The sequence below is a fragment of the Neodiprion virginianus genome, chromosome 6, assembly GCF_021901495.1.
Source record: "Neodiprion virginianus isolate iyNeoVirg1 chromosome 6, iyNeoVirg1.1, whole genome shotgun sequence".
NCBI lineage: Eukaryota > Metazoa > Arthropoda > Insecta > Hymenoptera > Diprionidae > Neodiprion > Neodiprion virginianus.
Window position 1 is genome coordinate 5436951 of NC_060882.1, and position 21297 is coordinate 5458247.

A 21297-nucleotide genomic window follows, 5' to 3' on the forward strand; every position below is an offset into this window, starting at 1 on the left:
ATTCCGTTATTTTAATAATAACAGCAAGTTTGGTTATTAACTATGGTTTCAGCTTCATTAAAATATTCAAAGAGGATTTATCGAACTGAGTTTGAATAGCGGAAGTTATAACCACTTGTGATTGATACAAAGGAACATACACTGCTGGAATGATGATGCAATGCGTATGTTTGTTCTTTGTCTACTGATTACTTGATCGCGTCAGTATTTAATTAATTATTCAATTCATTTATTACATCGCCGGTTTAATTCCTTTACACAGTTCTTTATTTATCTTCTCATGATCGTACCAAACGTTGAAACATTTAAACTAAGTAATTACAAATAATAAAAATAAAAAGCCTCTTGCAAGATTTTCACCCTCCTAAACGTTCAGCTAATAAACTTGATTCGTATATATTTATAAAATACAAGATCGAGGCTTGCACAGGGTCCACTATTATACTTTTATGTACTTAGGTATTCTTAATCGGCTGTTTTGTAATACTGACCCAGCCTTTTTAACTTCGTTCCATTTAAATAATTACAAAATTTTTTCCTTGCAACTTCTACGTCTTGTCATATATACTATAATACAGAAACCTTACTTCAGTTTTCTTAGACGTTGGAATCTACAACTTCCAAAAATGTACACAGTGGTTGTTGTGTAACGTCGTTAGTGAAATACAGATATTATTTACAAGTATGTATACGTTTATATTTTTCATTTTAATCTCATAACCGCGAGTTAGATTTTTCCGTCAACGAGAGCTTGCCATTACTAAATAAATTATTTAAATGCAATACAAGCTACAGGGAATAAGAATTTCATGTATATAAAATTTTGTAGCCTGGACATAGAATAGCTGATTACATAGATTCGTTAGATAAAACCAAAGAAGTTGGTGACGCAGTTAAGTATTTCAAGAAGTATGATACAAACTTTGTTTGCTGTAAATCGCGGCAGAAGGTAAATAATATTCAAATTCGTTACTCAGTTCTTTTTTTTTGTACATGTATGCATAAAATATCCTGTTTCTTGCGCATCATTTAGCTCCTCGTTGAAAAAAAAATTATCTTCAAATGAGAACCAATAACAAGTGGTATCGCTTACATTCACATACATTGGGTCAATTGAATTCTATGATCTAATAATAGATCGGAAGCAAGTACTAGAAAAAAAATTATACGCATAAATTTAATAATCGAGTCAATTCTTGCAAGATCTATGAAATTATTTCTTTCACTTACTCGGTGGTAATGTTCAGCCCTAAGGAAGGCGAGTTAAACAAGAAGTACACATCATTTATATCTATTCGTAAATGTAATAGAAACCATTGCTCAACGAGGATGAAATGTGATTATTTGCACAGCAATGCGAAAGTTTCAATCGTATTTCTAGACTTTACATTTAATTTGAATTGTAAATAATATTAGGTATGTATGTTAGGATGATTATAACAGAGCTGCCATCAACGTGGTCATAATCCTTAAAACGAATAAGTTGGACAATGTGAATGCTATGGATAACATTTAATACAATGTTTTGATGTATAGAAGTGAAGTGATAATTAATGTAAGTAATTTGATGTAGCGATTGAAATATTTTGTTCTACCGACGAATTCACTTGCGCACGGGTTTTCTTGCCTTAATAACTTTCAGTATAAGATTATTCATTAACAAAACAAGAGAGACAATAATATAGCCATGTGATTGCAATATGCAATCATAAGCAAAAATAATAGATTCCTAACAAATACATTGAATAAAAAGTTCTTTACATTCTAAATTCTTTACGACTTATGAAAAAAAAACATACTTCGTACGATGATGATAATAATGATTACAATTAACTATAACGTCCATAAAGTATTTTCTTCACCAATTTTTTCATTTTTTTTTCTTTTTTTTTTTGTACACGTTTACTAAAAACATCTTTTCCGTTTGTTGAGAAAATAAATATTAATATTAAATCTGAAATATTATCTTGTTCGTTATCACTGTTCTGGATCACCTAACTGCTGTCTTCATTTCACGTCACTAGTTTCAGTTTTTTATTTATTTAAATCTCGTTTTTTTTTTTACTTTTGTTCTATTTTCTAAAGCGGCAATGATTTTTGCCTATTAAGTTTATAGGCCTCTTTTCTACGCAGAACATCCATATGTGTTATTTGTTCAGATTTGCACATAAGTCCACTTGCTTTATGCTTTGTTTCAAAGATTATGTCCTAATGCTTCGTCACAAATTCAAGCCGTTACTTTCCACATCCGTAGTCACATCTTTTTCTAACCTTACACCAGACTTTGTGATTTTGAATCCAATGCCACTCATGAATTCGAGAATTTTAGAGGCCTGGTTCAAAAGGTCACCTGTGACTACTGCTGCTCTGATCGTTCATGTCATATAACACTTGTGCTATTGTTCTGGATGATTCAACATTGCTTAGCGCCACTCCTGCCAGATGAGGTTCGTATGCCCTGAGATGCCTGTAATTCAATTACATTCACTAATGAACCACAATTGTTCCTTCTTTTTCAATTTGTTTGTCATTGAATATTGCACCAAATGAATGAAAAAATGTACGATAAATTTTTTTCAATTATCTCTTACCTTCTTCCATGTGCGGAGTAAATGACTAGGTTTCTGAGAATCAAAGCTGCCGTCAGCCGAATACTTTTGGTCACTGGGCCTTCGTTGTCATCCTGTAACGAAGAAATTACCAATGTCAAACAAAGTGAAGAATTTGTGCTCGAAGATAGTAACAAAAGATGAACTATTTTAACACAAATTAATAAACGAATACATTATAAATAAAAAATGTACACGAAAATGGATGTGATAACTCATCGTACACGGATGGTAATTTTCTCATGCTTGTGAAAAGTGAATACTTACGGATTTTCCGATACAGACACGCAAATTGCAAAATGTAGTGATGCAATTCGCTTAAATTAAATGACTGAATCACATGGCTTGGAAATATTTTTATACGAGGATAAGCATGATATTGAACGTGTTCAACACCAAATAATACAGACAGGAAGGAAAAATTATTGAGGGGGCTAAATTTGAACAAGATTCATAGACAAAAAAAATGAATGTATTACTGCTAAATTAGTTACACGAGGCATGCCACAGATGGTGAACTAATAATGTACATCAAAGTAGAATTATCTGCATTAAACCAAACCTTGTGTTGTATATACATTGAAAACCATGACTTCAAAAATAATCGCAAAATCGGATACATGGATTTTAACGAGTTTTTGATTGGCTGATTTAGTTCTTTCTTTCTTTACTTTCAGATGGATAAATATTCATAAAAAAAAATATATTATTCGTTTCGATTTCATATTCGCTTTTGATCAACTTTGTCTATCAAATTATTTTACAGACACACTTGATTGTATTGGAAGGTAAGGCAATAATAAGCTATGAACGGTCCCATATTAGCAATAAAAAAAAAAAAAAATTACATCCCATTGTTTTCATTGTTTTTGAACTCACTTATGGTTATTGACAATAGTAAGTTTGGAACATGTGTTGAAAAAAAATATATGTTACAACAATTCTAGCTACAAAATTAAAAGAAAATCAGAAGAGAATGAAAAGAAAATGAAAACCATGCCAGAGTAGGATATTTGGGTAGTATTGAATAAAATGAAGAAAGAGATAATAAACACTCGGCGGAAGATAAAGGTGTCAAGCGTAAAAGTTAGCTGGTGCAGCACACAAGGGCTGTGGCTGTGGCATGGCTCCTTTCTGATTCTGAACTCGTGTTTACCTGTTCCGGTGGAGGATTTTGCCCTGGTCTGGGAGAAGAAGTGCTCGAAGTGGCTGCAGCGGGCTTGGATGGCCTCTGCTGCTTCGCCAAGGGGAACAAGAAAATTAGTTAGGTTCACAGTAAAGACACAGTAAAAGAATTGTATAGATTCAAAGATGTTTGGGATATCGCAGGAATACGTTTTTTGCGAGGGTATCAATTTAGTTGGGAAATTATATATATATATATTCATTTCATCCTGAGATTTCGCATTTGAAGCAACTTGACTTTGCATCGTCTTAAAAATTATTAAACAAAAACTCCAGCTTACATTTGTAAACATATCTTACTTTTACCGTTCACACTCTGAGCTTTCGTTCATTTCAAGTAATTAGTTAATAGTGCTGTTGTTAATTCAATATACCAGATGAATCGACCAGAGTGCCAGAAATTTTCATAAAACAAATTCATACTAAGCCTAACGTCAATTTGCAAGAAGCTTGACATGTTGTGAAGAATTTAGCAAATAAAAAATCTGTCATATTTGAAATTTTTTCAGTTGTATATAACTGTACTTAACAAATAACACCACAAGCAGTGAGCTGTTTAGAGGATTCATTTGGCATGAAATGAACCACTGCATCCTTAACATATTCGGTAAAACAAAGACTAACATACCATTAACTCCTTGGGATTGACAAATTCCAGGGCATGCCTTTTGATCGCATGAAATGCGGCATTGGGTGCATAGCCAGGATGGTGTGGTGTCGCTGGTGTTGATGTTGATATTTCAGTTTTACCAGTCACAGTCAATTGCTTTCTTCTTAGTGCCATAGCCTGTTGTCAAAAGATAAACAGGAATAGAGTAGAAAAAAAAAAAAAAAGAAGAGTATATGTCGTATTACACTTTGCTGAAAAATAGCGTTATATCACCTCTGAGTTGCAGTGTCTGTCATACAGATGAGTCATCAGAGAAAATCTACGTCTCTTCAATCCATCACAGCTAGCCCAAAGACACAAAATTTCTTCACCTCCAATTGGACAATGCGCTTCGCATACGTGAAGGTAAACTTCATGGGCCGTTTTGAATTGCCTAATAAAATAAACGATCAAGATTTGCTTAGAGAATTTTGTCAAACTCGAAGAGAAAACTTGGCAAAGTAATTAATCACACCATTACCTTAAACAACCTCGCCATTCGCACAAAAAAGCATTAGGATCAATTTTGATTGTGATGGTCTTAGTTTCGACGGGATGTTGACTCGTCGAAGGTTTAGAATCCGTTTCGGTTGATGTTGAGGAGTTCGTAGTCTTCGTTATCTTGAGAGATTGCTTAACAGCAAGCCCATGAGTGGCAGCTGCCTGATGCGGTGTAGTGGGTCTGGTTGGCGGAGGGGTGGATGCAGGTGTGGGGGTAACCACTCTCGACGGTACGCTAGTAGTTATCGATCCTTGCTGAGCTACGGCTGGAATAGCTACTGTTACCGCGTTCGTATTCGCCTGAGCAACGGAGCTATTTACTATAATGGAAGCTTGAGGGATTGTTGCCGAAGTCGGCACCAAAGGCGGAGGGATATTACTCAAGGCTGGGCTCTGCAAAATTGGTCTTGGGACCTGTGTCACGACAACTTGTTGCCCTTGCGGTGTAACTGCAACCATTTTCTGCGAACTTGGTTGGGCTGCAGACTGTGGTTGTAAAATAATTATAGTTTTTGCGCCAGTTCCTTGTTGCTGCGTCGTTTGAGCCACTAAGACTGTTTGGGCCTGTCCTTGAACCAGAGCAGTCTGAGACTGGGCGAGTACATAATTTTGTCCAGGAACACCTCCAGAAACAACATACTGTAACTGACCTCCTGCTCCTTGTTGCAAAAGGACTTGGGGCTGTTGAGGTTGTCTCCCTTTAACTGTGTTCGTTGGAATGATGACTTGATTATTTGACTGAATAGCTTGTTGGACGACTATTTGTCTAGGTGCAGCTACGATCAGCTGTTGTTGATGGTGTTGATGCTGATGTTGTTGGTGATGGTGTTGCTGCTGCTGTTGTGGTGTTTGCGTTTGAGTTTGTGTTTGCATTTGTGTTTGCATTTGTGTTTGCATTTGTGTTTGCACTTGCGTTTGCACTTGTGTTTGCACTTGTGTTTGAACTTGTGTTTGAGTTTGCTGGAGTTGCTGATGTAGCGGTTGTTGTTGTTCAGATTGGTTTAACAACACTTGTGGCTCTTCTTTTACAATTGGTTCGTCTTTCACTAGGATTGCATGATCATCTACTAGGTCAATTTCGTCTTCAATGCAGTCTGCAGCTAGCGCAGCATACAGGTTTGCGGCCGTTGAGGATACAGTTGCTTTTTCACTATCTTTGTCATCATCTGGTTCTTCTGATTTCAGGCTTGAAACTGTAGATTCAACGGTTTTCAAATCAACACCAGGTTCTGGAGATCTCGTACCATTGGAATATTTAGGTTTCTTTGATTCAATTTCATCTGGCTCACTGGCTGATCTCTTTATACCCCTTGGTGCTTCGATAAGCGTTTCTTCAGACCCTTCCGTTTGCAATACGTCATTTTCGTCTACTTCGGTTTTTACTTTCACGTCCGTTGGAGATTCTTTCAACACTTTTTCAATATGATTTTCTACAAGGTCCATTCCCTTCTCGTTTATCGAATTTTTCCCTAAAACGCCGTTCATAATTGGTTCTTTGTCAACTTTTCTCTCCAATAGATCTGCCAGCATCATACTTTGCAGAGGTTTGTCTTTGGAGCTTACGCTTGATGAATCTTTCGAAGATCCATCCTCTTGGGCATCGATATCCAAGTTACTGGGTGCACCATTCAAAAGGATACCCTCAAAACTAGTCAATGAGTTCTCTTCCTCAGCGCCAACACCAGAACAATCCCTACTTCCACCAATTCCGCTACTAGATGCGAGCGAATTATTAGTAGAATCTGAGTCTTCTGCTAATGATGTACAGATAGTTCGATGATTAGTTTTATTTCCTCCACTCAATGGAACTAGAGGAGGTGGCCGACAGACTTTAACTGTGGAGGATATGTGATTTTCCGTTGGATTCGAAATCACTGTCGTTGACGTTACCACTTGATTGATGTTCTCAGAGTCATTTACGTCAGCCTGTAACAATACGTTAAACAATTAACATGCGAGAAATGGTTCAACAATAATTGACTCGCAGAAACGACGAAAAACTGAACGTGATAATAATTTTGAGTTAGAGAGATGTTCAATGATTAGATAAAATCAGTCAACTACTCAATTAGTCAATCAATCGAATAATATGTTGCAATATATATAGTCATGTGTACCTTGTCACAATTGTTGGGGATGATAACCTTAGCTCCATTAATCCTTTGGAATTTTTTTGCAGGAGTGGCAGCAGTAGTAGATTTCAGCTTATTACTTGAGATTATTTTAGGTGAAGCTACTGCTGGTGTGGCAGTAGGCGCTGCAGGCTGAATGACTCCTGTCAATTGAGCCTGAAGTAGTCGTTGTTGTTGCTGACGCTGGGCAACCTACATGAAAAATATGTTAGTATACGCTGTGAAGCACTAATCAGTTATAGCTTTATAAATATTTTTTCAACACTGGAGTCCATAACGAATAAAAGTGAAAAATTGAAGGAAGAAAAAAAAAAAAAAAATTAAAACAAACAAGGCAATGGCTGGAAGTTCAACTTGAGAATGAGGTATTCTGTACGAATTTTTTATTGTTTTGTCAAACTTTAATCTTACACTTATTCATAGTTTTTTGCCATAGATTGTTGAAAAAACATCTATTGAATTGAATATTTCCAGAGTGTATACAGAAACCAGAAAAAAAACCTGGGTTTTCCCCAAATTTCCCAATGAAAAATATATTTTTTTCAGGATACCCTGACATGTACTATTGGTATTACTTTGCATATCGAAGAAAGTAACAAAACTTTCATATATTTTTATAACACCGTACTTTAGTCTTCATGAATGTTGTTTATAGCTTTCGAAATATGAAATTCTGTCAATGAAATCTGAGACCGCAGCAATGTGTGTGAGAGCTTTTCATTACCATGTTTAGGATTCCCGGGTATATTAATAATTTGAATATTTAAAATATATTAGAACCTCTACTTGGTATATAATGGTATAAGGACGTATGCGCCATTATACGACCTTTTATTGCACCTACAGATAAAAAAGCGTATTTTTTCCCCCTTCGTATTCACATAGAAAAAGTGAGGATACATTCAAAAACGTCGAAATTGACAAATGGATCAGTTAATGGTAAAATGTTGTAAGTTCTGTCGGTTGTGTTCTTTCATCAGGAACCTTATTAAAAATAATCACGTTCTCTAATGATGTTAGGTCGCATGTGCCCACATACGACCTTGTACCGTTACGTCCGATATTTTTTAACAAAATAAAAAATTTTAAACCTTCTTCCCAAAACTGATAAATCTTCATGTTACGAAGGTTTTTGCGTCCTGCACGAAAAAAATACAAAAATGGCGGATGTGACCTTATATCGTTTATAAATGTGTTGAGTAAAAATATATTCTTGTGCCGAAAGGTTTTACCAATATTAAACATAAGACCGCCTTTTACTTTTATTCGTTTTTGTGGGTAATTTTAGTATAGATATGCGTTTTGAGTGCTTCTATGGAGAATGCCGCGAAAAGAAAATTATATCGCCTTTTATCATCAAATTTGCCTTTTTGTTGCACACGTCCTTATACAATTGCACACGCGATATTGTTATAGAATGTCAACCAAACAGAATGGGAAAAAATGTTCTCTAATAAATATGAATTATGCACTAATTGTGCAAAATTTATGTTATTACCCCGAAGTACCAGATAATTCCCGTGCTTTTTTCCCCGATTTTTTCCCTGCAGGAAAAATTCCCGTTTTTTCCGGTGCGTATACACCCTGATTTCAATACGTGCTTTGATTAGTACTGATCACTCAGTTATCAGTGCCTCTAAAAAATTTTAATAAATATCACTCTGTCAAACTACTAATCGTTAATATTTAAGGTTTTGTTTTAATATGGATGATGGGAATGTGGAAATGGTGGGTGGATGGATCAGTTCTCAGACAAGATAAATAACAAGAAGAAAAAACCATTCGAAATATTGCACAACACTACGTATTAAGCCCAACTACGAACAGAACGATTGCACAAATTAAATAATCAAAAACATAATTTGTAGAGCATACATCATTGTTGGGAACTATGATCTATCATTTGTATTGTTTCCACAATGATGTATTACTGTCACTGTTCAAATAATCAAATTATTCATAACAAACATAAAACACAACACAATTCCATGCTCATATCGCTCTGATTTTCACTTGAGCGAATAAATTTTAAATCGCAACGTTTCAACGAAAATTAATTTTCCGATAACTTTGCGGTAAACAAAAAAAGAAACACAAAAAACTATGGGGTGGTAACTTACAGATACATGAACTTTTCAAGGGAGCTGGTGAAGGTAATTTTTTTATATCACAGTGTGTGATATCATGATAAAATAAGAGAAAGAATGAGACAACTGTAGATGTGTAAAATACTTCGAAATTGAAGAAAAATACAAAGAAATCGAGTTTGATGTCAATGTGATTGCGGGAACGTTCAGAGACATTATTATATGTGTCCCTCGAGTCAACTATTACAGGTTATATATATATATATATACATATATATCTTTCGATGTCACTTTAAATCTAAAATATGTCGATATGACTATAACTAACCTGTAATAGTTGACTCTATATACATATATATATTTCTCTTTAATCTATTTTGATGAGGTCAATTTCAACTTTCTAAATTCCTTGTTATTGTACAACAACAATACCTGGTTGCTGGTTATTAGCTGGTTGGCACTGATGCTGGATGCGATGCTAGTGGTAGTGTTTATTACGCAGGCAGAAGGGGCAGACACACAACTGGCAGCGGCACTGGGCATGCAGTCGCCGCTGATCGTTACCTTTGTAGCCAAGAGGCTTTTTATTATTGAACTTGAAGTTGCACCGCTTCGAGGATCGTCCTTCATCGCTACTTGAACTTGGGATTGGTGCTGTTGTTGCAACTGAGAACCACTGGCCAGCAGGGCTTGACTCAGGTGGGGGTGCGACACTGACACCTGATCCACACCAATCACAAACAATGCTCAACAATTCTAGCAATTACGGGTATACGGTACACTACGCTAAAATGCTACATCTAAACCTCAAGTTTCTTTCGGGATCTCTAGCATTGAACTTGAAATTAAATTCTGCTTATTTCTTTGACTCATTGAGGAGTTTAAATTTCATGAACGGTTTTAGTTCATTAAATGTAAATAAATATAGTTTAGATAAGCTCAAGTTTTGATTTTCGTAGTGCACATTAAGCCTTCTAGTGTTGAAGACAAGACAAAGTGAAACATAATATGGTAGAAAACATTTACAGCAACCCAACACCCATAGTCCCACAGTAGTCGAAGCACAAGTTTTTTACAGCAACATAAATTGCGCTCCAGGATTTACACCGTTTCAGGGTTATACCGATAAACATAGGAGGTTTTTTCTACTTCACTTTTAGTACCGAGTACTTAAGGAAAATGTCCAAATCTTTTTTTTCTGCACAAGTCCCTGATACCTGTTTTTGGTTAACTAACTCAGAATGACACACAATGGATGGAAAATGGATACCAGGTAGATAATTACGAGAAAAGATTCATCTGCAAGTTACGATACAAAAGTTGAAAAAACTAACTCGAGAGAATAGACGACCTGGGATTAGAAATTGTAGATTTGATTTTTTCTTTAGGCATAAGTAGGTTCGGTAGCAGATACGTAGTAGTTGTCATGAAGTTTTCTGATCCAAAGTATTTGGACTAAATAATCTCTATCCTATGAATTACGATAGATGAGAACCGAGGATACGAATGAGATATACAGAGCTAGGACTAGGACCCACCTGACTTTTGGAGTCAACCTTGGTGACTGGAATCTGGGGTTGATTGGGAATCGTAGAGGGTGGTTTTGGTGGGGCTGATAACTGCGCTTTGAGAATGGGAGACGCGGGGGCCGGGGTTCTCTGTGCACCAGTTATGGAATTTTCTAGGGCTGTGCTATCGGGAGCAGGACTTATGGTCTTGAGTGTTCGCTGTTGTGTGGGAAGCACCTTTACTGGAGTTGTGTTGGTCGCCTGGATCGGATGAATCACATTACTCGCTGGTAAGGTTTGGCTCGAAAAAGACACTGTCAGTGGTACGGAGCGAACTTTGATGCCTTCGTAGTACTGGGTTCCCGTTGACTCTCCCTTTATCGGATTTGGTCCAACGGTTCCGCCAAAAACGGATCTAAATCAACAGATAATTGAATTTTCATCGTTCAATCAATTACATTATACATTGAATTTCAATTATTGAGCAATTTCAAAGTTAGGATATTACCTAACACATCTGGGAAAATGAAGCGGCGCGATTACACCTCGTCTTCCAATCTTTGTACAGCATCCAAGGTACTTTTTATATAGTTCTTCCTGTTCAATTTTCACTCCCGTCGAGTGTTCGAATGTAGCCTTAAGCCAACTAAGGGCGAATTGCTCGTTTTCTTGAATAATTTGCTGGTGAGCGTGTTGCTGCTGTATCGTATTCGAGGCTTCTATCGCTTCTGAACAAAAATGAATAAAAACAAATTTGCATTTAATTCCTGACACTTAATAAAGCACTGACCACAAACGGAATTTAATTTTCTTCATGCTAATACCCTTGTTCCATGCTGCCTAAAAACTATTTAAAGCACATCAAAATGGTCGCGAGTCCAACAAAAACTATTTCTCAGCAACCAAACAACCAAATAAATAACAGTCAGAAGAGCATTGTGTTTATAGAAATACTAACATTTATACATCTAATGCGGACAGATAAAAATTGCTTACTATGCGAAGTTTGTTTGCTATTAACGCTAGCTGGAGTGGTGGGCCTCGAGGGAGCTGGACTAACAGGGGCTGTCGTGGCAGTGATTGTCGTCGGTACAGATGGTACAGATGAAGCTACAACCTGAACAGGTGCCGCTGGTGTTACAGCAGCGCTTTGTCCACTAACTGTTGCTGGAACCGTTATAGTCGATACCGTCTCCACGACTCTCATCAAAATGCAAGCTTTTGGTCCGTAGCTTTGCGCCTCCACTGTGACCAGAGCAACTAGTGTATCTATAGCCCCGCGTACCCGCGCGACGCTTGTACAAGGACGTTCACCCAAAGAAGTCAGCGCGTAGAGACACTCCAAAGTATAAACAAGCAAGGCAATGTCACTCAGAGCTAGAAACCTTAAAATTTACAACGTATGAAATTAGTGACGATAATTAAGTACCTTGACAGTTTTCTGATTATTCTTTTTTTTTTTTTATCTCAAGCTTGATTACTTCAAACTAAAATTGGAGAAAGCCATTCAGCTATTTCAAGAGTTTTCAGCTTTTTGAGATTATATGATTTACTTTCGCAGACGAGGTTGAATAAAAAAATGCAATTGTTCCAAATACATTAATTTACGAATGAATATTTTACGTTCCAGCACACTTGATGAAAAATCAAGCTTCAGATGAAAAGGTAAAAATAATAATGTATGAATCCAAGAATTAAATAGCATGGCCCAAAATATTGCCAATGACTGGGTAGATAGAATGGGTTTACAAATTGTGATGTGAAAATTTCTCGAAGATATAATTTACCTGCATATTATTTCGTAGGCGCTATCGTCTAGGCCGAGAGTGATAATTTCTTCATTACTATCTTGCTGGCTGATTTTGTTCAGCACCTCAAGGCAGGATATGACAATAAATCTGTCAGGTGAGTCGATGCCTCGTGACACGCAGGACAGCATGACATTGGTTATTCGATGACCAGCTTCTTTTAGTAGAATTTCATTAGCAACATTGCCTAACATGTCAAAACCAAGCTGATGCAGATTGCTCCACCTGGTACTGACGCATAGGAGTACAAATCTTAGGAAACATCTATTCCTCCCTAAAATCAATATGTTTTCGGGGGTAAAGCTCAAGTTCCTTAGAATGGAAGCTATCTGAAGTATGCGTTGGCCGTAAGGGTCCTGTGTCCCTAACGTTCGACCCACACAAAACAAGTCTTTGTCCTCCTCGTCGAACCTTATCGAATTCTGATTCTGATTCTGATTCTGATTCTGATATCGACAACTTTCGCTCTCTTCCCTTTCGGTTTGCGCGGTATCCAACCGCGAGCATTCCGTTGGTACCTAAAGAACGAACGAACGAAGAATAAATATAAACACCGTTTAAGAGATCGAATCGGCAACAAATTCTTTCGTTACATACCTCATCGACTTCCATAGGCGTAACATTTTCCTCATTTTCCGCCTGTATGAGCTTGTTCTGTTTTTCTTTTTCAAGAATTTTCCGCCTCGAGAAAGTCTTTGGCGTATTGATGGCTTTTTTCATAAAGTCTCTCTCATCCGTCAGGTCCAGGACGTCTTGCGTATCGATAACATCGGACCAAAATGAGTTGATGGAGTAATTCCTGACCCGTGAATAGACTTCGATGAAAAGCTGTCGAGTGCCAGGAGAATCGAATACTCCAGCGTGTGCCAATAGTATATTAACAAGCCGTGGATACTTGTCAAGACGAAGCGAGTGTTTACCCTCGTTCGACAGCAAGGTGCAAACATTTATCGCAAAATCTTGCTCGTTCGGTAGCGGCGAGAGCAGCGAAAGAGCAAGCTTGTCGTAGTTAGACGGCTTGTATAAGTTTGCCGAGAGACCGTTGTATTCCCGCAGGGATTCTGAAACACCACATGAAACAACTGTGTACAAATTACATTTGGACAAATGAATAAAAATCAACAGATCACGAGGGCGAAACAGAAATCCAAACCTATACTGATTCGTCTTCTTTAATTTCGCGTGATCAGACTCGTTCGTGACATTTTTTTTTTTCCAACTTTTCCCTCATTATACGTCAAACTTATAAGCAGAGTGGCGACAGAACGGGAATTGTTAGGAAATTGCGTCAATCGGGCAAAAGTCGGGGAATCAGGTTGTCCCAATTTTGTCTTTATTTTTTCCCTCAATCGTTTAAAAGTTCCCACTGTGCTTCGTAAATTCATTCAAACTTACTCAATACTGTTCAATTTTCACACCGCCTGTCTGCCTCCTCGTACAAAATGTAAGGTATCGCTAACCGTAAAATCTTTACGGCAAAGAATCGTGGAATATACACTAAAATTTTTGGTGGAAAAAGTCAAGAAATCATACCTGTGCAGTTTACAAAACCTGTAGAATAAGCGTTATTTTACATAATTCGGTTTCACAGAAACATCAGAGACTTTATTTATTTTAACATCGTGTATAAATACGTGATATCTAAAATTATCCCTGAATAAGGTAGCTAAAACATAATATTAAATTTCTACGGTTCGGGGTGAAAACTTGCAAGGTTCGAAATTTCGAAAGGCCGATATATCGAAACTTCGCGTGTTTGAAATCTTCGTCCCGCTTAATTTAGCAGGTTGAGTTATCAAAATCAAACGCAAGTACATATCAGCAGAATCACAACAATCGTTTATTGACACGAAGCTGAATCTAGCAGGCGTAGAATTAGCATCCCGACACATGTTTAAACTTTATGAAAATTGAAAAATGCACTCTCAGTTTTACCCTCGTAATTCTGTAAAAATATCGCGAGTTCGGGGTAATTAAAAAAATGTAGATTTTTAATCTTCGCTATCTTAATTCAACGTTTGCCTGTCAATTCCATTTCTTGCCCCTCGCGCGGCTTCGTATCTACAAACTTTATAGAGTGTGAATATCATAGGCGATCGGTTGCGGCAGGTCAAGGTGTGAAAAAACGTCGTTGGATAATCCATCCATTATACCTAGCGGAGAGAAAGAGAGAGAAGATATCTCGCCGCGACAACTCGGCGGTAAAACGTTCGCACGTAAGCATTTACTGCCTAAGCTACGTAGCTCCAGACGTCCGTCTCTATCCCCGATCTATGATCGTCTGCGGCAGTAGCAGCAGCGGCAGCAACAGCTTAGCTACAACTTGTACGTAGTCTCTCTGAGTCCCCCGCCGCGGCGGGCGCGACCCACGCGCTCAAAGTAGGTTGTCCTCGGTCAGGGTCAGACTTCTACGAATGGCTACGGAGGGGCGCGTAGCGTGGCTGGCTTCGCTGACAAGTGCAGTGCAGTCAGAGTCCGAGACTCGAGCGAGGACGAGGAGCGAAACTTTGAGCCTCTTGTTTCCCTGCAGTCCGAGACTGGACTCGATCTCGGCAGTTCGATGGAGATTTTTATCGACATTGACTAAGACGGTTATCAAAATCCTTCTCTCCACCCGCCCCGATCGACGGGTAACGCAGGCGGGTATGCCTCAAGGATCGATAGATCGATCGATTGATCGGGGTGAAACATGATCGAGGAGTATTACGGGAGACGCGACGGATCGGCATTTTACATACGAAGGCGCGCTTAGCGAGCGACAAAGTTTTCAAACTACATTTCGGATCAGCGGCAACTCGGCACAACAACTGCAGACAAGATACTTGAGTATCTCGAATCAAGAGAAAACTCTTTTAATTACGTACGATTCCAAGCATAAGCGAAGGACACTTCTAGGCTTTTTAGCTCACCGCGCGTCGAGTATTTTATGTTCGATCTTGAGATGGTGATTTTTTTCATTTTACATCTCCTTTGAATTGTTTGTTTAGCTTTGTTAACACCGTCGGCATAAATTCACAAATACGCGTGTCGAACGCATGTGCGAATGTATTGCGCGCACCTGTATCAGAAATCGATGGAGCGAGTTTTGCATTTTGTTGGGTATAACATCGTGACGTTGCGATTTCGATATATTATACGAGTAATGCGATGCGTAAGTGCAGCGTGTACATACCTACAGCTGCATACACGCCTTGCCGTATGGACGTAACGCGTTATTGTAATAGGTATGACGAATGTATAAATATGAGAAATGCACGTACGGTATGTGCATACATCACCTATACACGTGAACGAGAATGTTGTAGAAAATGTAAGGTAAACAGAAACACGAGACAGTTAGGTGCGAGTGCTGCTCGATATCCAGGCCATCGGGCAATAAGTAAAGCGGAAGCGCAAAATATGTCGGCGATTATTGAGATTTCGCGAATCTCTCGATAAGGATCGTCTAAAATAAAAGTAAGATAGAATACGATTGAAAATGAAAGGCTTAAAGTAATTATTTACTTGTGTTTGTAAAAACAAACTATAAGATTGCGAATCGTCTCAAATAGCTGCAATCTATGATCCAAAAGTTGCAGTCAATAAAACAATAAAGATATTCCGTTGTATTCTCTTATCTGTTTCTTCTGTAACGGTGTTTTAACAGCATTTTTCAAGTTTCCGCATCGTCATGAATTAAGAGTTGTTACAGGGACTAGGTAATCGATTCCAGGACGAAGGAAAATCCCCGTAATCACAAAGACGCTAATCGAATTTTACTCAATTTCCCTAATTATTAAAACGATGTACATTTATATGCAAGTTGAGAAATAAGTATTAAAAAAAAAAACCGCGTACACTGTGCACAGTAATTTTTTGATCAACAACCACACCGCATAGTACGCAATATGTCATTACAGCATAAAAGCGAGATAGTATGAAAAAGAAGGGGGGGGGGGGGGGGGGTGGGGGGGTGGAAAATCAGCAAATCCTACCGTGAAACTAGTCTACGTATGCAACTTTTTTCAATAAAAACAAAAATTAAATTGAAAAAAAAAAGAATTGACACAAACAGGTACCAACGTGAGAAAATAATTGAAAATCTGAAAGCCGCAGGTCGAAACTGTGACCGGTGATGACGTCAGAGTCGGGAATAAACGTCTTGTACATTACACGATGAAATAGCCCCATACGTGCAAAATGTATACACGCAGTGTATGTACAGGCACCCCTATAATACGCAGACTGGTTAGAGATAGATGCTACCGGAGGCGGAGAGAGAGAGAGGAGAGTGAGAGAGAGAGAGAGAGAGCGTATTGACGTATTGACGTTCGATAACGGGGCGTAGCGTCGATGATAACCGGCCGTTATACTGGCGGTTTCCACACAACTTGTTCGCGATACCTACGCGAAACATAGCTATACATATGCATATATATACACGTATATAAGATACCGTATTATAACGAATACGACGTGACCGAGCATATAATATGTATTAAATATCGTATGGAATAATGGCTGATTATCTTCTTAACGCTGCGGGTTGTCGGTAAAAATAATTAATTACTTTGCATAATTGTTATATTGTCGACAATGTTCGTTGTACCTCGGGATCATCGAATGACACACACGCACGACCAGGATATCTCGTGAGTGGAATAGCTGCGTCGACGGGTGGGGATTCCCCAGGCCTCCCGGCAGCGAGCATCTCTGCAAACGCGTATTGATTCCGGGGACTCCCCACCGCGTCGTCGTCCGCGGAGGTGGTGGTGCTCCTTTACCACCGAACTGTGCTGAACCTGGCATCGCATGGACAGCGTCGACTCGCAGCAACGGAACGACTACAACCTCGTCTATCGGCAATCACGAATCTTTGTCATAGGCCATTCAAGTATTAGCTGACGCATTTTTTTTTTCTTTGCAAATTTTTGCAAATTTTTGCATCTCAGTCCTAGCGATGACGATTGGTAACATTTGTTTGTTTTGTTCATTGCTGTTCTTCAACGCTGTAGCTAACGATTATTGAAAAGTTTATTGGCAAATCGATTCGTTACCTGGTAATGGCAGAATTGTCATTTATCATTCATTCCTAAGTTACTAAATATTAATTATTATTAATTATTGATACATATTGACATGTTCGGTAAAACATGAATTCATTATTTATAAGTGTTAAATACACGTTATAGATTGTATTTTTCTTCATGAATGCGTGGAATAAACGTTATATTCGCTGAGATATTATTATTGAACAATTAATGCGTCATCGATGCATCATATCGAAGAAAATTTTTTACTATTCTCAAGCAGACAGCGTGTTTGCTTTGAGCGCGCACTCTGACTTTACTATGTTAGCTAACGCTTGCCTGGAATGCTTAATACTACTACTACTATAGAGTAACATTTGGCAACGTGTCTCCGAATGACCTACCCCTGTTTAGCCTTAGCTAATACTCGAATGGCCTCGACTATCACACGATGAAACGTCTGCAGGGATAATTGCGACGCCAATGTATGTCAGGAGGTTTGATTTTGTAAACTTATCGTACCTGTTGAAGGTGGTTCAACGATTTTTCATTTCAAATATTGCTTACCTTTTCTGTAGTTTGTCTTCTTTTCTTTTATTTATTTTTGTTTTTATTTTTTTATTTGCCGAAGGTAGGTACGATGTTATAAAACGGTTCGACTTGACCGTTACTTTATGATTACTGCGTTCATCGCTAGGCGTTCTTGAAACTTCTTTACCGCCGCTATAGGTACCCCAATTCGTACGAAGTCGTTTTACGAAACATTGTTATATCCAAAGACGTTCGAAACCTCAATTTTGTTTATACCATTGCTGAATATTTTTATTCTAGTAAATTTTCATCGACGTTGAATAGTTACGGATACGTAATTTACGCAGACGATTTGAATTAACAGTGGAATGTTGTTTTCCAGACCCGTTTTAAGAAACCTCGTCTACCTGGTTTACGTGCATAAAACTCAAATAAATACAAAAGTGCGTACATACGAGAAGTTAACCAAAGAATCATCGCATCGCAGTTTCAGAAGCTATGAAAATCAACCTACGCAGTTTAATTCGCTAAACACGAGTGTAATTTCGAATGCTTCAATCAAAGGTCGACCGAGTTTCATCCAATCCTGAAATTGCGAAACAACAAATTTTCCCCAGCAATGCGGTACAGTTTAGCAGTACGCTTCGTCGCCTCACCCAAGTTCCTTACGAAATATCGTTCCACACGTATTAATCCAAAACGAACAAAAAAAAAAAAAGAAATTTCATCCCCCGTAGAACCAAATATCTTTATCCGCATTTCGCGGAGGAGGATATTTGCAATTTCCCGGGTATCAGAGCAGGGCGCAGCGCGCCGGCGTCGTCGAGGATCCGATAGGCCTACAACGAGAGCGCCCGGGATCGCAAAGTTGAACAACTTGAGCCGGTGAACATCGGGGAATGTCCGCCAGGCGCATGCGTGCCGAATATAGACCGAGCGAGCCGAGACGCGTTGCGTGTATTGTACTCGCACGTATGATACCTGACTTTGCGCGCATCGTGCGTAAGTGCATATCTACGTGACACGTACAAATAATGCCGTGTCGAAAAACTACGATGTTATGGAAAATATCACTGTAAGACAAAAAATAAAATGCTTTCAAGGAGAACATTTTTGGTTAATATTTTCACCTTGAGCAAACGATTCTAAATTCGGGAATTTCCTTGATACAGCTAAATATTACTGAATACGGTAAGGGAAAGCAAGTAGAGTCAATACTGGTATATTTTTTCTCAATAGGAATCTGACTGGTCTTAAACCCCCTCGCCCCTCTTGCGGTACATGCCCGGATTGGGATTCGAATAGGAGTAAGCGAACATCAAGTTCACGTATATTCGTCACCAAACCTGCAACCGATGTCACTTATAAAAATAAATCCATCGAAGTAGAAAATGCTTGATACAAACCAAAAACTATTCTCCTTGAAATCACTTTATTTCTTCGTCAAGACCGAAATTTTCCACACCAGTCTGACTTGAAATTTGAAAAACGTAGTTTTTCGACGAAACCCTGATATGCATCGAACGTACCTACATACACATCCATACGCAGAATATACCGATACGTGTGTATAACGTAGAGGATATTTTCCTAGCCACCCATACATCAGCGTACCGTAGGTATATCGTTTCGTAAGTTGCGATATGCTTAAATCGCTTTTCCCGTACGTATATCATGACAACAACGATGATAACGATAAAAATAACAATAACAACAATAATAATAACAGAGATAATAGAAAAACGACGCGATTCCAGACTATAAAATAAAATTTAAACCTGCTGAATAAGAGAAATTTCTGCAATCATTGTTGTGTACGTTAGTATTTCATACGATTCTTTGTTCTCCCTTTTTCTGCGATGCGGGAATTAAGAATTATTGTTAGGTATGTATACGTATGCGTCGAAAAAAAATGCAGGACGAAAATGCAACGCAACGCGATTTGATGTGATTTGTTTCATTCTTTTCTTTTCTTCTTTTTTCCATTTCCCTTTGCTTCGCCGTTATCATAACTCACGACACATTCCGGCGATGCCGCGTAACGCAGGATTAAAGTAACCCCTCGTCACTTCATGGCAAATGAATATACGCATAACATATAAATAATATACGCGTATAAACGTGAATACATAGGCCGTACAAGGAGATAACACGCGACGCCCCTGCAACTATAGCGCATCTAATCCAGTTGCTTTGTAATACCGTCGAATAGATATTTTGTAATATATACGTATATCTATAACGTAACTGCGCTAGTAACGAGTTTAGGCGTGACTTTCAAGTAGATATATATAATATATACATATATTTATATACACACTAGAAGACAACCATTACATTGGACTATACATTTTTCTTTTTTTTTTTCTTTGGCATTTCTTGAGAACAATGTAAAATAAGCCGCTGCGTATAACTTTACATGAATTAGAACGTGTGTTCAAACGGATTTGTAGGGAAACGTGATAAGCAGCAGCGTATAATGAGGAGAAGAAAACGTTAAACGTACATATATTAATAGCGTTATATCGAATATTTTACGAACGAGCTAGTTTTTCGTCGTTAAATTTTTGGCACGCCAACGTCAAAGCATGTCAAGAATTTTAGTTGCGTTATATTTTGCACAAGACGATTGTATATACAATCCTTGTGCACACGTGTTGGCGAAAACGAAATGGTAAGACGAAAAAAAAAAGTAAGTAAATAAATTCAACACTCACCGGCAACGTTGTGCTGATGATGATTGTAGGTCAAAGGTACCGAGTGAAGCGCCCTCGCTGACCATTTCCGGTGTCTCGAGTCTTCATCCTCGTCGTCAGCCTGCTGCCCATCTTCACCGAGGAAGTGAACCTTTTCGTACCTGTCTAGGTATCTGAAAATATCGACATTTCAACATCATACGTACGTTATTATATGCGGTAAAAATAATATATCGCCGGTGCATAATTTCGTAAAATAAAATTATCTGTTCCTCTGGATGGTATTTTTTTTTTTATTTGTTAATTTTTATTTTTAACGCAGTAATTACGTATTTTTCCTTCTCATTCTGCCTCCCCCTCCCAAATTACTTGAATTAAACCGAAACTTCAACATTCTTTGTATCACGTGTGTATAATATTTCATTTTTACGCTTTTATCGTTTACGCCGTCGACAATTTTCAGACGATAATAAAAAAAAAAAATTCAACACGCAAGATTTTGATGATTTTCGTGTCTGTTTAATTGTCCGCGTGACAGTGATCTTTAAATCATCACCATTTTATTTTTTCTTTCCTTCTTTT

The 21297-nt window shown here is 38.0% G+C and overlaps 1 protein-coding gene across 5 annotated transcripts in view; it reads right to left on the reverse strand.

Moving 5' to 3' along the window:
• Positions 1–2030: 2030 nt before the first annotated feature.
• The window catches only part of LOC124306825 (AT-rich interactive domain-containing protein 2), a 38185-nt gene continuing 18918 nt past the window's right edge, over positions 2031–21297 (reverse strand). The window contains exons 4-17 of one of the 5 annotated variants that reach the window (XM_046767880.1): positions 20737–20888; positions 13077–13540; positions 12459–12997; positions 11668–12056; positions 11180–11399; positions 10909–11086; positions 9728–9883; positions 7062–7268; positions 4925–6870; positions 4678–4837; positions 4423–4581; positions 3766–3846; positions 2592–2683; positions 2031–2467 (exon numbers count right to left, since the gene is read on the reverse strand). In XM_046767880.1, the coding sequence (XP_046623836.1) occupies positions 2347–2467; positions 2592–2683; positions 3766–3846; positions 4423–4581; positions 4678–4837; positions 4925–6870; positions 7062–7268; positions 9728–9883; positions 10909–11086; positions 11180–11399; positions 11668–12056; positions 12459–12997; positions 13077–13540; positions 20737–20888 (4864 nt within the window). In that variant the 3' untranslated portion in view covers positions 2031–2346. Of the gene's footprint in view, positions 2468–2591; positions 2684–3765; positions 3847–4422; positions 4582–4677; positions 4838–4924; positions 6871–7061; positions 7269–9595; positions 9884–10701; positions 11087–11179; positions 11400–11667; positions 12057–12458; positions 12998–13076; positions 13541–20736; positions 20889–21297 lie in introns of all 5 variants that reach the window. The other 4 variants (XM_046767877.1, XM_046767876.1, XM_046767881.1 and 1 more) reach the window with 4 other exon arrangements.